General features: G+C 35.5%; 1 protein-coding gene across 1 annotated transcript in view; it reads left to right on the top strand.

Annotated features, from left to right (window-relative positions):
- The window catches only part of TTLL7 (tubulin tyrosine ligase like 7), a 64,906-nt gene extending 44,044 nt beyond the window's left edge, over positions 1-20,862 (top strand). Inside the window, exons 15-21 of the mRNA XM_030953325.1 lie at positions 3,372-3,567; positions 4,274-4,554; positions 7,405-7,539; positions 9,214-9,294; positions 13,047-13,207; positions 17,311-17,484; positions 20,667-20,862. Of these exons, the coding sequence (XP_030809185.1) occupies positions 3,372-3,567; positions 4,274-4,554; positions 7,405-7,539; positions 9,214-9,294; positions 13,047-13,207; positions 17,311-17,484; positions 20,667-20,787 (1,149 nt within the window). The 3' untranslated portion in view covers positions 20,788-20,862. The remainder of the gene's footprint in view (positions 1-3,371; positions 3,568-4,273; positions 4,555-7,404; positions 7,540-9,213; positions 9,295-13,046; positions 13,208-17,310; positions 17,485-20,666) is intronic.
- The last annotated feature ends 296 nt before the right edge of the window (positions 20,863-21,158 follow it).

Here is a 21,158-nt window from a genome sequence, read left to right as displayed (position 1 = left end):
GAGTCTTTGCCTTAAATAAACTACATATCTCTAAGCCAGTAAAGATAAATAGTTTGGGCTTGACTAGAATAAGTATGTTTTTATATCCTGTAAACATTTTAGGTCAAGTCTGCTTAGAAGAGCCTACATCTCTGCTCTGAACTTTGATGGATTTGTTTATGAATGCATGTAAATTTTTTTACAGTGTTTTATGTTTCTCATGACATGGTGTACAAATCTGTGGATATCTGTACAAAATGAATGCTGACAATTGTTCTGAGCTTGAAGAGGTACTTTAAATATGTGCAAGAATCCAAAGAGCTGCATCTTATTACAGGCGTGCATTCTGGAAAGAGGATCTACATGCCCAATCTGGTATTAAGATAGATTTGCAGGGACCTCATTAAAATATGGGGATTTTGTGAGCTCGTGCTTTAACAGCAGTGGATTCATTTAAACAAGAGAAAAAAACCTCAGTCCACCCTAGCAGTACACTCAGTCCTCGTTCTTACAGATATTCTTTGCCTTGAAATTTTCTTTTCAGTTCTTTAACATGGGTCAGTTATTCAAGTTTAACATCTCAGTCACATTTTTCCCTTTTTCCAAAACCCTGTCTTTTCCCAGCAACCCTAGAGAGCAGCTATCTGGTTAACTGAATGCACACTGACTTGTTCTATTCTATGTCTACACTCCTTGCTCACAAGTCTTTCCCAGAATGGAGACTGTAACATTTAATTAAACATTAATAGGGTACTAAACCCATAAGCCCAAATTGAGAGACCTCTCTCAATTAGTTTTAAGATGAATTTTGATTCGTTTATGAGTAAGACTACATGCCTTTGTCTTCTTTTATAGCAGGCAAATGGATTGTGTAGCTTATAGCTGCCTTACTGGCACAATATTGTTTGCACTTAGACGAGAAAGAAAAAATTGCTTATGACCAAAATTTCATTTTTCCCCCCTAAAACCAATGAAATCAAACCAGAAAACAATAAAACTAGCTTATCCAGGGAGAGTGTTAATTTTCCTTGCACTGTGCAGACTTCATGCTATGCAGGATTCTTAGTCCTGCATCTTTTTTTGGCCCCGATACATTTCTCAATCATTTAAACCTTGCCTACACTGAAGCCATGTAAGCAGAGATTTCCCTGGTAGCATAATGTCCTGTGTGCTCCCTTTCAAATACAGATGCCCATGCAGCTGGTCCTGGTATCTTTTTCCAAAAGAGCATCACCTCTTCCCTGTGAGGGTTAAGGTGCATATGGCCAATCATATGCATTTAATTGGCCACCTCTTTGTAAAGAGGCTGCTATGAGATATGTAATGTCTAAACATATATCTATACAGAAATTTGGTGAGTGAGGCAGGCAGTAGAAAGTACTATTGCCTGTCAATCTGTCAGGTAAGCTGTAAACTTCGTCTTGTAACCATAAAATCCTACAAGTAAAGAACTATTTGCATATACAGGATCTAATAGAAAAAAGTAAACCAACAAAACAACCACAGGACTGGTACTTTTCATGTCATGTAATGTAACATGAAAGCTTCTTTTAGAAGGTCATGAAGTCTGTCCCCCCTTAAATTCAGTGGCTGCCCTGCTGACTGAAGGTACTCTTAGGTCAGATGCTCTGCCTTGGGTTGTACTCTTCCTTGAAAAAGACCCATCGGTCAGGACTCAGAAAACTAACAGGACAACTGGAATAGTTAGGAGAGAGAGGTGTGTTCCTCCTCCTGCTCTCCACACATAGAAACATATTAACATCTACATTTCTACATACGTATCTCTGCATAGGAGAGGTTGAGGGCAGTGCACGTATAAATGAAAATAGAAGCTTTGCATCTAACAATTATTCTGTATTTGCTAGGAATTTCAGCCTTATTTTTATTTGAACATGATTAGGAACTCATTGTAGGATAAAAGAAGTCAAGAAGTTCACAGAATGAAGGCATTTTTTCCTGCACTTAAAATATCACTGAAGTTTGCATAGATGGAGAAGGGCATTCTGGAAATGTCCAGTTTATTTATAGCCTCTAGAGGGCTCCTGACACCTACACACTGTCAGGGTTACCTATGTTTGCAGGACAATGGACTAAGGAACTAAAATAACAGATATTGTAGAGGAAATGAGAAATTAATTTTAATTTTAATTCTTTTGGTATAAGATCAGATGAGTTTAGTCACACAAAAATTGGGTTAGCATAAGGGTAAGATCAAGGTGCTGAGCTAGGCAAGATGTGCTAGGCAATCAGATGTCTCCTGAGATCAGCTATTATTTGTTATTATTGAATCTTCAGATTCAGCTATTATTTGTACTTATTGCTTTTTGTAATTTCTTTGATCTTTCTTTTTATTCTTCTTTGTTAATTGATATTGTTTACTGCAGAATGTGTGAGGAACATGTATATGATAAGTCGAATAAGATCTATCTTAAAGCCCCTTTGAGCTGTGATTGAAAATGTTTGTTATACCTTCTGTAACTCCTCAGGAATGTCTGATCAATGTGTGTATATCATACACAGCATTTCATGATAAGAACAGCTATTTTTAATAAAGTGGTATGTGTTGAGGCACCTTACTTTTATCCCTTTGGCAGACAGATATATATCAATCTTGTATATATTCTTTGTGTAACAATTGTCAGGGAAAAAAAGGTGACCACATAAGCCTACTTAGGAGAACAGATGTAATGGAAGATACTGCATTTTTTGTGTCTCACTAATGGTAGATGGAAGACAAAAAAAATTTCAGTTGTAGTTTCTGTTCTTGGATCAGTTTCTCTGTCTCCACCTTTTTGGTTTTCTCTTGCAGTATCCTTGGTAATAGCACAGGATTAATTAGCTAATGGCACTGAATCCCATGTGCATATGAGGCACCAAGAACCCCCAGCACAGCTTGCTATGTATTCTTTGGTTTCTGCTCTCTGCAGGATGTAGATTAATCACTCTCTTTTTGAAAGTAAAACAGACAAAGTTCCCTGATGTATTTTTCTACTTAAGTTGATCACTGTTACACTATAGGTTCAGTTATTGCCAATATCAGTGAGGAACCTGAACTGATTGTAAATGGTATTCTGAATAAATTGATTTATGATTTCAAACCATAATTCAATATGTCTGGTAGTGCAATTCATACTTCAAGTAATTCCCTCCCCCCCTTACTATAATATGCTGCTCTTCATGTGACAAAGATTAGAATTACAGTGGAATGAATTTAATGAAATATTTAAGCAATTATTCTAAAATTTAGGACAAACTTCCAACTAATTTGGGAGGGTTTGTAGCTGTGCAAATACTGCCTGAACCTGCCTGAATCAGGGATCTAGTGTGATAGCTGGCTGTTTCTTTGGGATTCAATTAAATTTCTTGGGTTTTTTTATCTTCTATTTTTTTAGCCCTTGTGTTCAATGCCAGAAAGTGCACATTCCTTAAGGAAACCTAAGAACCACAGCAGTGACAGTAGCTGTGATAGTGACAGCAGTGTGTCAGAGTCGGGAGAAGAAACTGAAAAGGAAGATCACAATGAAAAAAAAGAGAAAAAAGTTTCATATGATGTTGAAGAAAATAAATATAAATCTTTGGAACGATCAGGTAAGTTAAATAATGACTTTTCCGAGGAAGTCTGGCATTGACGATGAATTATATTAAATTCCTCAGTCTTTCAGAATGTGTCAACTTCGTATCTCAGGGTTTAACACTGGTTTGCTTGTTTTAGTTTCTTTAAAATGTTTTCTAAATTAATAGATATACACCATGATATTTTTTGTTTTAGTGATGTATTGTCTTAAAGAATTTTATAATGTAGTTGCATATGAATAATGCTGCTTCTAAAATTTTATTTTTCATAGCAGCATTGATTTAGCTGAAAACTGAATTAAAAAATGGTGTAACTATGCGTTAACAAATAAGAGATACTGAATCTTCAAATATGAGATCCATTGAGCAAATTTTCTCTCCTGTTTCCATACCTTTATGGTCAGGAAACCACACACAGAAGTCACATACATTTTGACCTAAAGAGCACATGCCCTTTCTCATAAATTTCATGTGTGCTATAGTGGATTGGAGTCTGGTTAAAGCTGAATATGAGGAAGAAATAAATGTTCCTATAAGTATGTAAATTCTGTATTATTAGGGGATCTGACACAACTGACTTCTACATAGATAGTTGTTAGTCAACACACATTGTAGTACAACATCTGTGCACACACTGATCATATGTGTTAGTTACGAAGACTGAAAAATGGGTGTTAAGAAAATAATAAGTAATAACATCATTCATTTGATCTGTCTGCAGGTAGAATGAACTGCAAACCTTCAAATAAAAATGTAAAGTCTCCATCATATTCGTCCCCCACGTCATCCACAGGCCCAATCCGGCGTTCTGTGAGCTGCCCTCGCTCCATATCAATCCTCACTATGCAGTCCCAGGGAGCTGAGCCGCGCCCCTTTTCAGCCAAAGCAGCTCTCCAAATTCAGCGAACAGCCTCAGTGAACAGGTCTCACTCTTTAAGTCGTAGCCCATCTTCAGCCAGATTCTCTCAGACAGCCACCTCGGGAACTATGAACTCTTCAGGGGTGAGTTAACACAGTGGTTGCATTCAAAATGTGTTACATTCTTCTCTAAAACTCAATAAATACACTAGTAATTTTTGCAACATCAGAAAAGTTGAGGTACTGTAGTGCCAGCTGCGATGTCTCAGTGTTCATGGTGCAGCAATTCAGATGTTACATTTTGTAGAAATAGGTTTCTTAAGAGAATGGGAAACCTTCACTTTGTGAATGGGGAACCTTCACTCCTAAAAAGCCTTTTGAAGATAGAAAAGATCATTACCTCTCTTAAAAATTTTCTGTGATTTGTTTGGGGGTTCCTGGTTCTGAAGTAAATCTGTACCTACCTTCAAAATTTTACAGTAACAAAAATACATCCAGATTTCAAAGCCAGTGTATAGTCCAAGGGTAAATACATTGTGCCAGAATAAAGCATTAGGAACGTTTTCTATGGCTGTCCATTGTAGAAGATGGTGAGATTAATTTTCAATTTACTAGACCTCTTTTGCATATGCTATACCACTGCAGTAGAGCTCTACTTCCAAAGGGAGCAGCTGAAAATTTATACACTGCTCATGGTCTTCGGGATTTGCCACTGCAGTAACTAACTCAGCAGCCATTCTCTTTTTTAAAAAAGAAGAAAGTATCTTTCATTTGAACCCTCTCCTTGAGACAGACAAGCAACTGGCCCAAATAATTAACAGATCAGATTAAACACTTTTAATTGTTTAGAATTTGTGTGGTTTGTTATACTTTTCACAATGTACTTCTGGACCATGTATATTTTTTCATTTTGTTAGCAGATTGTCATCCTCTTTGGTATCTCCTTCACAGCCCAGGCATTTCTTCTTTTGTGTCGGGGTGATGGAGCCCATATTCACTTATCCCTAGGCAGTGTTTGCAGGGATCAGTTCCCAGCCTCACTCAGGATTGCATTGCCTGCTGGTGCCAGAGCGTTTCCATTCATGCTTTGATGCCTGACCTATATATTTCATCACCCAAATAATTTGTGCGGAGATGGGGCAAAACAAATTGGCACTTTTAACCCGTATTTGCTGCCTCTCTGTATTGTGGTGAGCTTTGATTGTGAGCAATCCTTTTGTAATGCTAATTAACTTGCTTCATAGTATTTACTATCTCTAATCATCATTTTTATCTGGTAGAACGCTCATTGTCTGTTTTGCCTGTGAGGCTTTGTCTAAATGATGAAAAAGGGTCCTTTTAAAATTGTGGGCTGACGGCTTGTGAAATACTCCTTAACATGGTTTTCCATCTTTAAAGTCAGCTAATAGAATTGGAAAGACATTAAGATTGTGTCTTCACAACAACGTGTTAAAGGTATTTTTTATTGCATTAGCTATCTCAAGTTTAAAAAGTACCCTTTTATCATCACCATGTACCCTGAGAATTTAATGAGACAGTGCTAATATGGATTTTTCTATTCACATTAACTTTATATCAAATACAAATTACTGAAAGATTAAAAGCAGTCTTTTACCATCTTATGTTAAAAATGGGCTACTCGCTTAAATTAACATTAGTTAGAAAGCATACTCTCTTTTTCATTGAGAAAGCTCCACCACAGAAATGATCTTGATCTTGATGTGCAGAACAATTACTTTGGGTGATAGAGCTTAGGTCATGCTTCCTAAAAATGATGTGAATAAAATTACTTACAGAATGGATAAGAATTACTTATAATTTAGCACAGTATTCTGAATGGAACTCTGTTCATAATTATTTTTGCAACTAAGAATAATATAATAAATATTACTGCTAGAATAACATTAAAATTGATAAACTGTGACTTACTAAGAAGAAATCATTTGTGCATGATAAAGTGTTAGTTTATCTATTCTTTGGGCAAGAAAAGAGCAGTCATTTTTGGAGTCTGCTGAAATCCAAATGTTCTAAACATAGAGAAATAAAATTTAAAATAAATCATTTACAGTTGGGAATTATAGACATATTCTTATAGGAGTTATAAGCAAAAGTGGATTTCAAAATATCTGCTATCTTATTATTTCAGCCATATTAACATGTATCAAATACCAGAGTATTTTTTTGTGCTTGAAAATATTTATCACTCACTTAATTAAAAATATCCTTAAGTATTGCAGTTATTACAGAATACAAAGATTAGAAGTGCCTAAAAATTTTGAATTTCATTCTTGAAAAATGTTAAAATTAGATTGACTTAGGTTTGCAAATGTGACAATACAAAAGTATGTGAAAGTAAAGAAAGAAGATCAGAAACACTTGTAACTAGTGTGTCATGTTTTAAAGTAGACCCCCAAATCCTCCAGAGATGGTCTTCTGCCGACCCTGCAGGGGTTCAGATCAGTGTTGGTGTAAAAACCATTGATACTTTAAACAAAACTCTGGACAACTGGAGGCCCTCTCAGACCCCTTACTGACTAAAGCAGGAGAAAAGTGGCCTTTTTAATGCTTCCTGAAATGTTGGCCCTGTGATATATTGCCTGTTTATGTTAAATTGTTGAAGTGACGAACTGAAAGGATGCTTTTTTATGACTAATAATATTTTTTATTATGTTGAATTTAAATTCAAAGTCTTTTATCTCAATTTCAAATTTATACTTTAAGCTGTGGCACCATAAATATGGAATATATGTTTGTTTATTCTTTTTCCAACAAACGAACATTTTAACTGTTTTGCTTGGATTTCTTGACAACTCTCAGTAATGGTGATGCATTAATGTATGTGATATATATTACTTCTGTATTAGATAATATGTCTATGCACTTTAATAATATATTTTATGTCACTCTAGAATTTTTTTTGTCAAGCAAACATCTTTGTAATGTGATTTAATGGCATGCTTAAAATGTTTTCCTCTGCTTTGTGTTGGCTTTTAGAGTGAGTCTTTGCTGCAACAGAAAACAAAAGAGCAAGAAGTTGCTTTGACAAAAGAGACTCTTCTCCGTATCAATGACTTGAAAGTAAGGTTCCCAGGAAAAACAAATGAAGAATCTGAATTAATTATAGAAGATGTAAGTATCTATAAATAAGAAAGAACAAGCTAGACACTGTTTAGGCTACTGAAATGAAGGAAAGTAAAAAGCTCAACCTATGATTCATTAGCTCCTGTGGCCTTAAAACTTCCAGAACTCAGGATAACTCAAAAGAATTTGAAAGCTTGGAGCTTTGCATCCTTTCTGACCTTAAAAGTGCAGCACTGGAAACATTCCTGTGTCCTTATAAAATATGTGAGAAATAATCAGGAAGGTTAGGAAAATTCAGTTTTTTATTTTAGAGAGAGTTCAAACTTTTAAGTAAGCCAAGAAGAATGTTACAATTCATATTTCATCTGATATTGTTAAAACAAACCCTGACCTGTTTAACTTGTTCTCAAGCAGGCATACTAGAGAAGTAAGAACGGTATGCTGCAGGCAGAATGGAGGTTTGGGGGTCATAAAGAACACCAGTCGCATGTGCTTTTTGGCTCTTATAGTCTACCAGATTCACCTTTCTCACATCTAATGTTGTCCTGAGCCTTGTAGTTTGGTATCAAAGACATGTGAAACAATGCCAAAATAAAGATCAATTAAACCCCAATAGTTGATATATAAGCAGAAATTGCATGGTGTCTAAATACTTTGTAAATATTTAATGCAAAGAAGTGAATAGGATGGAAAATAAAAAAATAAAGATGAATGTTCTCACTTTAGAAGGAAATTAAAGGATTCAAACTAACATCTGTGCTCTGATGTAGTGAGCACTGTCCTTGATCTGTTAAAATTCATCTGATTTATTATCTGGCCAGAAAGGTCCTGAGCTCTGTGAGCCTCCAGAATGCTGATTATGTTTCAGGCAATCTCTGCAGCTACATTGGAGTGGGAAGGAATTCTTCTGTAGTGATGGTTGATTTGGTGCTGGTGGAAGACAGTACTCACCGCCAGCAGGCTGGGTTTCTCAGCAGCAGAGCTGGCATGCTCTGTGAGCGCTGTCCCTGATGCCCCAGTGCGCGGTTCTGCACGAGCCGGCTGCGAGCGCTCATCTGGCGCTGCTTCCTCACACAGCACCAGCCTGGGGAGCCCCACACCTTCCTGGGGCACAGCTCTTATAAAATTCATCTGGCCATAACCAATTCCTGATGGGAAAGAGTTCATCACGGAGGAAAATGAGTGCTGGCTAGACAGAACTTGTTGAAGGTCTGGAGTAGAGTAGAAAGATAAAATAACAAAATGGGAATAAAAATGTATGTTTGCAGCTTGAGCTATTTTGGTAGCACTTAGATTTTGTGAGAGTGTTGCAGTTCATATATGATTATTTATAGAAAGGATGATTTCCAGGTATGTCCAATGTCCCATTCCAGCAAAACCCCTTGCTATTTAAATAGATCAGCAGTTATGCATTCTTGAACTTACTACTCTCAAAAAATCTGAGCTGAGTCAGTCAAGACAACTTTCTAACTGCTTTGTAGTGTATGATTGTCAGAGTCAGATAGAAAAGAGGGTGGTATTAAACTGAAGCATCACACAGATCTTTGCAAATGTTGCCCCACATAAATTTGCAAATATTTTGCTATTTCTTTTAGAGAAAACTTCTCACAGCAGTCTTTAAGATGCTCACATTTTTAAGGGTTAGGAGTGCTCATGATTGAAAGACCAGCTTTCAGTTGTTTTCATGTTTATTTTTTATCTTGTGTTTTACAATGACCACAGATTATGGATAATTGGAAGTATCATAAAACAAAAGTGTCATCCTATTGGTTGGTAAAACTGGATTCAGCAAAGCAACGAAAAGTAAGTGACATATTTCATTTTCTGAAGGTCATCTAAAGTAAGTAGATGCATAGCAGTGTTTCTACTGGTGTTTAGCAGTAGCTGGGAGTGACTTTAGATGCCAAAATATAGGCTATTGGTACTAACATGGGTATGCATTAATTCAATTAAAGGACATTATGTTGCTCCATATTTGGAGAAGCATGATTGTTCTGGATTATAATTTAAAATCAATTTCTCAAAAAATTAGTCTTCTAAAAAAGAAGCAAAAAAATAAATGATTAGTGCTTACATACCTAAGTTCTTGCTAATGTTCTTAGAAGGGGTTTCACTTGGCAGATTTGATTGATAAGGGCTACACCAGTCAGCAGTTTCAGACCAGGCACATTAAAACTCCATTAGAGGTAGTGATACTGCACTCGGCTGTTGGAGTATTTGACCCACAGTATTAGAAGAGATCATGCTGAATAAAAAATGGACCTACCAAGCAAAGAATTTCCTCCTTTAAGCGTTATTTCAGAAAGCCTCCAATAGAGGGTGGTTCTGCCCTTTATTTGACTGGCAGTCATGTTAAACCAAGGGCACATGTACAAAGTCAGGATGACAGAGATTGATGTGCCAGGTTGTTACTTGCAAAAACTGCACAATCAGAAATGTGGACTTTTTGCTCTTCTTGTGAGGACATCTTTTAGAACTTTAGGAGACTTATAATTCCTGAAGCACTAGTGAGCCCTTCATCTTTGCTTGCACTAGAAATGATTTGCCTTTTTTTAAAACTGCTTTTAACCTCAATCCCTTCAAGCAATCAGATAGTTATTCTTAGAAGGGTAGTTTATAAAACCGGATTAACTTTGACAATGACATTGCAGCTGAGGACTGCCAAATGTCTTTTGTTGATTTGAAAGAAGTATGTTTTATATTCCAATGAGGTGGGTGAAGGAGAAATGAGCAAGGTGGAGAATATTTATGCAAGTAAGGAATCTGTCTCAAAGGTACCTTTCGCAACTTCGTGAAATACAAAACAGAGTCCCCTTCACTCTTACTTACTGGGAAATTCTAACAACAAGAAGAAAATACCTGGGCAGTGTACTAGATTGCACAATGTTCATACCTGACAGCTGTATTTGCTTAACAGTTATTCAACATGATATAGAAAAATTAAACTTAAACTTATATTCTTAGTGTGTAATGTTCTGGCATTACAGCATGGGTACAGGAGGCATTCAGAAGTAAGTTGAGAATAAACCAATTAAATCAATTCATGTTTAAAAAAATTTAACCTCTAAGACTTTCAATAAAAAGAGATTTTGGTATGGGAGGAGTTATGACTGCTTCATGTTGCATCACTTTACATAATTTCTTTAAAAGTGTTTTGATGGTTACCAGAGGGTTTTGAATATGCCCTTTCATAACATCTTGTTCTGTTATACCTAGATAATTTGTTTTGTTAAAGTAAATGATGTAAATTAAAGAGAAAAATGAAGGCAAGCTAGGGAAATTAATTTAGAAAAATGAAGATGTAGGTTTCATGAAGTTCCAGGCCTTGTGCAATGCCTTGTCTCTTTTCTTAAATGGATGATTTTTTTTGCCATGTTTGCACATTAAGGACAATTAACCAGCATGTTTCCTGCCCTGGCATATTGGCAATATCAGCACAATAAAAACAGCGAGAAAGATTTTTTTTTTCCCAGAGTACTTGGCAGTCTGTGGCTTGCTCTAAGATGGTCAGTTCTTAATTTTCTTCAACTCCAGATACTACAGTAAAAGAAAAACTCTACTCTGCCATCATTCTTTTTAGCCTATGTCTTTTGGACTAGTGAGAGAGTCTATACGGGGTGGTATTTTTCTTTTTCACACAGGGAGATACTATTTGTCCGTGCAACATGGCAAAGGAATGTAGGGCTGATTCTTATGTGCTTTAGGGACTGAGTTGTTTCAGATGTGTGTTTGGCCACAGATACTGGCCATGTGTGTGGGAATGCCTTGGAGAGGTGAGAGACAAGGAAAAGGAAAAGGGCTTGGGAAGCCTGAAGGCTAATGCTGCTAAGGAAGTGTCTGAAAGTCTGAGTCTGTGTCACAGGCATGGCACAGTCCAAAACCTGGGCTTGGCTCCTGCTATCACTAAGGAAGATCAGCACCCTTAGATTTTAATATCTTACTCCTTCTATCTCACTCTTTGGGAGGAGTAGGCCATGGGTGTGGGTTTAGTGCATTAGACACCTGCATTCATAATGATTCCCAACAGAGAGGACAGTATTATATTTACTTTGGGCTATTATGTACATGGAATTACTGCAAGACCTGTGCATGCAGACTAACCCCAGGTCTTCAAAAAGAGTTTAAATAACATGGGAAAAAACATATTTCATCAAGGCTCTCATTATTAGGTATCTATAGATTTTCTGCCCATTAGGCGTACTAAACAACTTCCTTGTGCTACTGCAAGTATTTTGTATATTTAAGCTTTATTTCCTTCATTGTCAGACAATTTAGAAACAACAGTTTTTTATGTAGGATCTAAAAATTGCAATTGCACACCATTCTTCCATAATTTACTGTTCTACTAAATCTCTTTCACCTTTTGAGAACCACGATTCATTACGTGAATCGGTTTGTCTTACATATCTGAAAGTTTCCAGGGAAAGCATTGTACCTTCTAATTTATAAAATCTTATACCAAATTAGCAAATACCTCCATCTGTTTACCACCCACTTGAGTGTGATTGTTTTTTTGGAAGATGCTATTATGCAAAAGAGGCAGAGAGGGTGTTTCCTTTAAAGGAAATTTCATGGATTTAACTGTTTTTTTGTTGATATTTTATGTGCACCATAGGTTTTTTTATAGGACAGATTTTACACTGTTCAGAGAGTCAATATGTGGTCTAAACACTGTTTTGGTCACAAAAATATTCCCAGACTTATTGGTAGTATCTAAATAGACAGAATCCAAGACACTCTGGAGTCTAATTCCCTCCAGGGATTATGAAGGGAACATAGAGGACTCAGTTAAGAGAATGTACAGATATTTAAAAGCAGGCACTATGACTCCCACCTTCCTTCCATGCCCCAGTTCAGTGGGATGTGCAAAGGTGTATCCAGGACTCTGGTAAGTTGGATGTGCAGCTGTCTAGCACTATACTAAATGCAGCTCAGCCTTTATGCTCCTGCATTTAAATGCAGTCCATATGTAATAAATCCATGACGTACCTATAAATGTTTCTATTTTAAATATCTTGCTGATTATTTTCTTACTGATTTCACCACTGTCTCTTGCCAGGTACACTAATATGGTTTGATATAGGGTAACACGGAGCTTAAACAGATATTAAACCAAAGGCAGTTTGTAGTTTTCCAGGGTATTTTAGTTCTTTATAAAATAGATGGTATTTTACAAGAGAGTGGGAAAAGAAGATATACAATGCTTGGGTTAATTAAGTCACTTCTAGTCTTTAATTGTGTCAATTTTGTTTCTTTTTACCCTTTCTGTCATTTAAACGAGCTAATATTGAACAGACTGAAAAAAGAGAGATAAACTTTTCAGTAATAAAAATAAAATACTTTGATTTGGCTTTGCAAAATGTTACTAACAGAAAGAACATATAATAAAGTTAGCTGATGACTGCACAGAACTGAACCCCAGAGCTCTGTAGGAATGTACAGGTATGCAGTCATATATACAGATATAGCTGACTGTATGCATGCTGGGCATCAGCCTTTGGCTGGGTTTTGGTTTTGCAAAATGTCTTTGATTTGCTTGGAATGCTCTTTCCTAGGTTTTGGATATAGTCAGGACAAGTGTCCGTGCAGTTCTACAGCACGTCTGGAAAGCTCCAGACATTGAAAATCTACATCTCTACCGTCTTTTTAACCGCCTATTTAATCGCTTACTTTGGAGCCACGGCCAAGGCCTATGGAACTGTTTCTGTAATTCAGGGTAAGCTGATTTTTCTTTTCTTCTTCTTCATAACTTCACAATTACAATCAATGCTGGTGTACTTTGTTGCTCATTTTCATTCACAAGAATGACGTAATACATTGAACTTGTTTTAAAAGCACCTTAAGATATATAGTAGAATTAAATCTAGCAATCAAGGCCAACCTTTTCAGAAATGGAATCAAACATTTAGTAATATATTTACAAATTCAATAATCTAAGGAAAAAATATAATATTCAAAATATTTTAGCCTTAAGTCAATTCTTTTGCTGGATGGTGTATGATTTTTAAGTCAGACCACTGTGTCAAACATGGACTTGCCATCAACAGAAATCACAGTATCTATTTGTGCTCCAGATCATAAGGAGAGTTAAGTCTCAAGTGCAGCTGACATCTCATGCCAGATGCAATGTCCCTTCTGTGATTTACTAATAAACAGTTCAAATTTCTGTGCTTGATTACATTCTCTGTTTCCCATACTGGCAGAAAGTTAAGTATATGCAGAATATTGAATGTCCATGTAAGCAGGTGTTTTTGGCTTGGGTAGCAAATACAAGTTTTTTACAGGGAAGAAAAGATCTGGACATATAAAAAAGTTCAATAACCTATACTTCAGAATCTACTTTCCTGAAATCAAAGGCATTGGTAGAAATATAGATTTGGAGGATCATATCAAGGGTATTAAACAATTGCTCCCACCCACCAATTTATTCATAAAATAAGAATACAAAATTTTAAATATTGAATATATTGCATACAAAAAAGAACATTTTCTCTGTTAGTATATAAAATGTATAAAGAATGGAGGGGGTTTTGTTAGCTTGCATAAGTTGTTTTAAGAGATGCATTGAAAATGAACCACAACAGTTAATATGCTGCTGGATATTGTATGTACAAAGGAATCAAGTCAATATGTTGTTCACATATAGTCATTTATCATATGTGGAGAACTCGCACATTACCCTTGTTAATTGTATCCCAAGAAAATGGATCACAAGAAGAAGAGGGATCTGAGGGATCCAAAAGATCAACAGGTCTTTTATCATCATCTCATTGCTGAAGGCTTGTTGTTGTGCAAGCTGTTAGGATTCTTTACAATCTTTTCTTTCCTTCATGCTAGCAGAGGTGTGTCAAGTCTTGAGTACAAACTCAATTCTTTTGTTGTCATAAAATATTATAAGTGGAGTTGTTTTTTGACAAAGATCCTGTTCTTTGTAAGAGCCATTGTTATATAAAAGATTCTAAAAATACTCTAGAATATATAAATATCCAGTATGTATAACTATCACTCTGCATGTAAAACACTTGTTACAGATAATACAGAATTCATGGAAGAAAACAAAAAGGCTGTTTGCACCTTGCCAGTATGTTGTTTATTCAGTTACAAGCATCCTTCTTGCCCCATTACACACAGCTGAGAACTCATGGCAGTACCTCTGCAGCAGAGTGGCCAACTTTTCATCACTCTTCCCCAAGAGTTCATTGTGCCATTTTAAAGAACAGATTGGAATAAACACAGGGTGTGTGCAAAATTTGAAGAAACATGTTGGGAAAGAGGTATTAATGTGCTGATTCAGAAACAACATTACTATATGAAAATCCATTAAGGAGTGTAGTGTGTTCACTATTCATAAGACAGATGTCTTGGGAGAAGAATGGAGCTAATGACCTTAAGGTTTCCTCTTGCTGGTTAGATCTCTGCTAGGTATGTGCTATTTTAATGGAAGAACAAAGGAAATCTCTATTAAAAAAAGGTGATGTAAAGGGTTTCATAAAGGTTCATTTGTTTTGCTGTATAAAAACAATTAAAACTAATAGAAGAAAACTAGAACCAGTTGACTTCAGATGATTATAAAAAGAATAACACATGATTGACCACATTGCACAATCCAGTATAATACTCTTTTTTTTTGTATCTGGTGAGGAGTCTGTGATTTCTTACTAATGTATGGAAGATGAAGTTACAGCATAACCAATTAAATTTAGGAAACAGAATTCTGATCCCTGTTGATTGCAGTATAATGGAGAATAAACTGAATCTGTCTAAGACGTGGAGGTAGTTGCACAGGCACATTTATATGAAAGTTCATTAAAATTCATGTGTATATTTCCAAATCTCAGCTTTTATTATGAGGGTAATTATCTAGTATTAGTTCATAGTCAGTCATAGTTGCAGCAGGCCATATATTATGTGTCACTGAAAAAATGCCCCAAATGCCACTTAACTGCAGAAAAGTTATCACGAAGTCCAGAACCTAAGGAATTTATCAGGAAAGTTTCTTCTGCAGGATTTCTGAGTGAATGGAGTGAATTATAATACAATTATGTGTAGCAATGTGAATCTGTTGAAGGAATGTAATGCTTGGACTGTCATCTTGCTACATTCTACCAACATGACTTCATGAGGAAAGACTGAAGACAAGAGATTAATTTCTATATAAAAATACATGTGGACAGTTCCCAGACAGAAAACAATTGAGAAAAATATATTAAAGTAGTAGTATGACTCAATGATCTTAAGAGCTCATTTCCAACCTAAATGATTCTATGATTATTCAGTTTGTGAAATTAAAATTTTGATATATACAAACAATACTTAAACAATTGTATGAATAATAATTAAAGAAAAATGCTTACATCACTGAAATTTATGTTTGCAATGAAAATTCAGTAGGACTGAATGTTTTCAGCTGGAACATACCATCTAGATAGAGGAGCCAGGCTGACAAATCAGTTAGCTATACATACAGGTCATCTTTTAGTCATTAATGGTCTTAATTCAATCCTAGTAATAGAATCATTGACTCATACAATGTTAAGGGGTTGGAATGGACCTTAAATTGTCTAGTCCCAGCCCCCCAGCCATGGGCAGGGACACCTCCCACTAGACCAGGTTGCCAAGGTCTTTTCCAACCTGGCTTTGAACACTGTCAGGGTTGGGGCATCCACAGCCTCCCTGGGCAAATTGTGCCGATGTCTCACCACCCTCACAGTGAAATGCAGCTCAGTTTAAAAAAATCTTACTAGGCAGGAGTGAGCTTGCTGGTTCTGTGATGTTGTTTGAAGGATGAACTTTCTACATGGGCATTGTGAAATCTACTGCTGCTCTCTGTGGGCAAGGCTAAATCGGCCTGGATGCTATGTTGAAGCCAGATGCAGCAAATTTTCCTCACTGTGAAGTGCTTCTTTCATACACAAACAAAAAAGCTCAAGCTTACAAACCATCTGTGCTACTGGACAAATTTTGCCCAAAAAAGTCTTCATAAGCACCATGTTGCCATTTAAAACAGATTGAATGATGTATAATTTGGTCAGAATTTTGCACAAACAAGAATGCTGAGATGTATGCAAAGAACTATTTATTGTAGTCTTCTGTGCTGAAACACACCTTGTTTATATGGATCTGGTGGGCCTTGGTGGATTTTTCTTCTCAAAGAAAAATGGCTTCTTAAGAAAACAGAAGGAATTTTTCTATAGATGTACTCTGCAACGTGCACTTAAGTGTAGATAACCAACCCATGTGACCAGCGGAAATAATAAGAAGTATTCGAATGACTAAACTGAGAGACTCTCTTCATAGGATTTTTTGGATAAGGAAGCACAACACATACTAATCTGTAAATTAATTTCGTATTTGTTTCTTAGTATCATGTACTTAAAATAGAAGTATTATTATGCTGTGTGGACATTTAGAAATAATTTATTACTTTTATTAGTTCCTTTAATTTCTTTTAACAGGTGGTAGCCTGTCAAAAATAGTAAGTGTTTTGTGTTATTCCTATTGTAAGACAAATATACAATTTTGTGACCATAACTCTTTATGTGCTAGACCAAAGTAATGTCTCTGCAAACACTTCAGGGAACAAACCAAATGAAAAATGGCAGTGGACATTTCCCATATAAAGATTAATTTCTTACTTTGTGTTTTGGACTCAGCATCTGCCAGTATTTGTGTTAAATAGTATAAACCTTTCCTGTACCTTTGCTACAAGGTTGTGCTTTTTCTCTTGTTCCTCAGTTGTTAAATCTGATATAAAGCAATAAAGCTCTTAGATTGCAATTTGTGACAGAGACCATGAATTTGTTTCTTTTTCCGTAATAGGAGCTCTTGGGAAACCACATTTAGTAAAGGCTCAGAGGCGCTGACTCCGGAGCAGCTCCAGTGTTGCCAGCGAATAGTACAGCTTTGTAAACACTGCCTGCTGGTAGTTTACAAACATTCATCAGATTCAAGAGGATCCCCAACTGGGATGAGCCACCACTGGGATGATACAAGGTATAAATTTGAATATTTTCCTCCTAAGTTATATGTATAAAGGATAGTACTGGAACAGGTTTTATTCCATGTTGCTACCACTAAATTTTGCCCTAGGTCTGGTTCCCTCTGTATTTAAGAAAAGACCCCACCAAACTCCCCAACATATCCCTTGATCCTGACTTTCAGTCATTCCAATCTCACTACCCCAGTCATGAAGCGCTACCAAAAGAAAACTTGACATACACATCTTGTATGTCTTATTAAACTTCAGTAAACTTGTGTACATCTTGTACACTTATTAAACTCTTGATTGCCTACTGCCTAATTAGCTGCAGCAAAGGCTTCCCAGAAAGTGAACTGAAAATCTCCTTTCTTCCCATTCTCAGATCCCTCAAAGTCAGTGTTTCCAGATTTGCATTCCTAGAGGTATCCTAACATGTCAGATACTTCTGGCTTCACATTCGCAGTGGGCTGCTATAGGGGCACAGCTCCAGCCAAGGGTCAGGTAAGTGCCATCTGATTTACTGTATTGCACAGTTTTGCAAAGTTGATTTCCAAAATCTATAGACTGAAAGTTTTATTCTTCCATTTTACAGAGCATAAATATATTTTCAAACCTTGCAAAACAGCATCATATAGTAAAAGAATTATTTGGCACTTACCTGATTCTCCATTGGCTGGTTTAGTTCCCCAACTGGATACAATAGGGGTTATAATATTATCAGTGTAGGGATTACTGAGAATGCTCCAACTATAATAATAGTCCAGTCAATAATTTGCAATTAAACAGTCACAGACAGAGAATTAAATGTCAGTTTTAAATTACTTAGGATCCAAATTCTATCCCATTTTAATTATTGTGTATATAAAAATTACAAATGCTTTGTTTATATAAAATATCTTGCATATATTGTTTCATAGAAGAGCTTTGTGATTTAAGCATTATGTGAAAGAAAGATTTTTGATATATTATCTATTAAACTTATTTTATTTCTTAATTGCTTACTTGATATAGCTCAGATTAGTTATTTGATACATTGGACCCATGCATTATTGACATGTGGATCTTAAGACACTAACATAATTTAAAGCCAACCAGAAACTACATTTGTTTGATCACAACAAAAGCAGAAGTATGTTAGCCACAAACCAATCATATTCAATATTAACAGCTACTGAGTTATAGCAGGAGTAGTCATTTGGATTAGCTAAGACTAGAAAATCTCAAAGTTTTTATTGCCTTTATAGTTAATGCTGCAGAAAATTTTACATCATGACCAACCACAAGCTATTCGAACAGATCAGATTACTCTAATGTACTCAACTAACAGGCTTGCCTTTGGAATGCAATGAAAGGGATGGTCCAAGAGAACTTTCTCGTCTCCAGTTTCTGTATTTCTTTGGATGCTGAATGGAAGTTATTCATAAACTTCATAGGCTGGAGGAATCTAAGCCCTCTGTATCCAAAATATCAGTAATGGAGTGTCAAGACAGCTCTGATTAAAGTTACAGTTAAATGTTTCATCTAGACATGAATACAGCAATGTGCCAGTTAACCATGATATTCTGAATTTGTGAAATGAAAGACACACATGGAAATAAATTTTCTGGTCTGTTACAGCCCACAATTGTAATGAACTACTTTTCTGGAAGTGGGAGAACCACAATACCAATTCACTTTTCACATAGGTTTCTGTTTTTAATGAATCTCCACTACTGACTCTCCACAAAATTGTGAGGTGAAAGAAAATATTACAGTATAATGTAATAATGTATGAGAAGTCAATTTTTTCAAGACTTTATAAAATCTAATTTGAATAACTTTGTTTTTTCTGAGCACAAACAAATTTTTTATTTTGTTTGTGTTTAAGAAACAAATGTTTGTGAAACTAAAGCTCTCACAGTTTACAAACAGATAGCTCTTTAGCTGGGAAAATTTATTTGTACAGGGACAGATAAAAAGATAATGAAAACGGCCACAAAATTCTTTAATAACTTCTCAAATTTCTTTTCAATTCTATCTCTTAACTGTAAATCCACTAAGTAAATTAAACAATAGGATTGCTCAAAAACTATACCAAAGTCTCTTAAAAACATTAGCTAAAATCAAACAGTGTAAAAAGTCATAAATTAACCTGTGTTACAGAACAAAAAAAAATCTACCACTAGGTCCTTACAGCCTTACAGCTTGCTAAATGAACTTATCTATTACATGGCATATTCTCTGGGAAGTACTGGAGTTTTTTACTGTATCATCAAGCAAAGGTAGGACTAGGTCTGGTGACACAGTGAACTGTCAAGCTCACCAACAACCCATTCCAAATCAGACTTTATTTTTTCACAAATTCTTTAAAAAATATGTTGGTGATAAGGTTTTTCTCAAGCTTAAACAAAGCACGTGTGTACACTTTCTCATATAGATTGTTCCTCTTGACACAGTACTGACTGGGATCAGTCTGACCAGTCTTTTAACTTATTTGTCATTAATCAATATGATTCACTAGAATTGCACAACAATTTTTAAGCAATAATTTATACAATGTGTTGTGTTAATCCATCCTAACGTTGACATAACTCATTGTGAAATACTGATTTAGTATGGATGTTATTTTTGCACATTTATTGACTTCTACAATTAACTTTTAGTTAATTACAGCATGAAAATATTTAAGAATTAATATTAGGATACGATAAACTGCTGTTTGTATTTTTAGATGAAATACAAGCTATAGAGTTGCCTGAATTTAAAAGGTAAATAGTCACTGATGTGAATTTAATTACTAGGTTGTAGGATCATTTCTTCCTTTACTACAGTAGTGATAACATGTCTATTCTTAGAACATTAGAGATGGAAATCTTGGTGTTTAATCAGGTTTTTTTTACGATCCAACTTTTTATAAGATTTTTTTTGCCCAGTTTAAATTAAACAGGATTCTGTTGTTTACACAGGATTCCATTGTTTATTTATTTAATGGCTTGAAACATAAAACTGGAAAGATGTTTGATCCTCATACAACAGAGTTTAGATTCCTTTTCTGAGTTAGTTTGTGCCTATTGCCCTCGGTTTCATAAATAGCATTTACTGTACTGAGTTTCCTGCACACACCAATTATAAAGTCTGGCATATTAACAACTAGTTCTTTTGCTCTTGAATGTTGCTTTGTCTGTAAACTTTGCTGTATTTTTCATATCCTTTCTAGGTGTTTATTGCCAAGACCTTCACTGTTCATCCTGAAACCATCCTCATCCAAACTTAGCTGCAGTCGATCTGGATCGCCTCGCCCTAACATTTTGTTCACACACAGATACAGTCACTTGTGAAGTAAAAGGAAATTGCTGTTGTAAATAATAGCACTCAATTTCTTTTTTTTTTTAACTTGTGATGGAGCTAAACATAAGCACTGTTATATATTTCTTACCATCATATTATAATAAAATTTAGCTGAAAATCTACTGTAAAAGCATAGCTTTTCTGGGAACATAATAAACCTTGTTAAGTTTACACACACATGTGAATGTGTAGATCTTGCTAGGTTTATAAGTAACTCCTTCCTACTAGAAATGTTATTTTTGCTGCAGAATATATAAAATGGAATTGTTCTTGAAGATTCTATTACAGTATTACCTTATTTTGTAAGTACAATACTTTGACTTGAAAATTATTTATTGTAAACTATATTATTTATTGTCTC

Source organism: Camarhynchus parvulus, chromosome 8 (genome assembly GCF_901933205.1).
Source record: "Camarhynchus parvulus chromosome 8, STF_HiC, whole genome shotgun sequence".
Classification (NCBI taxonomy): Eukaryota; Metazoa; Chordata; class Aves; order Passeriformes; family Thraupidae; genus Camarhynchus; species Camarhynchus parvulus.
Note: the sequence above shows the minus strand (reverse complement) of the source record. Positions and strands in the feature narration are given on the sequence as shown.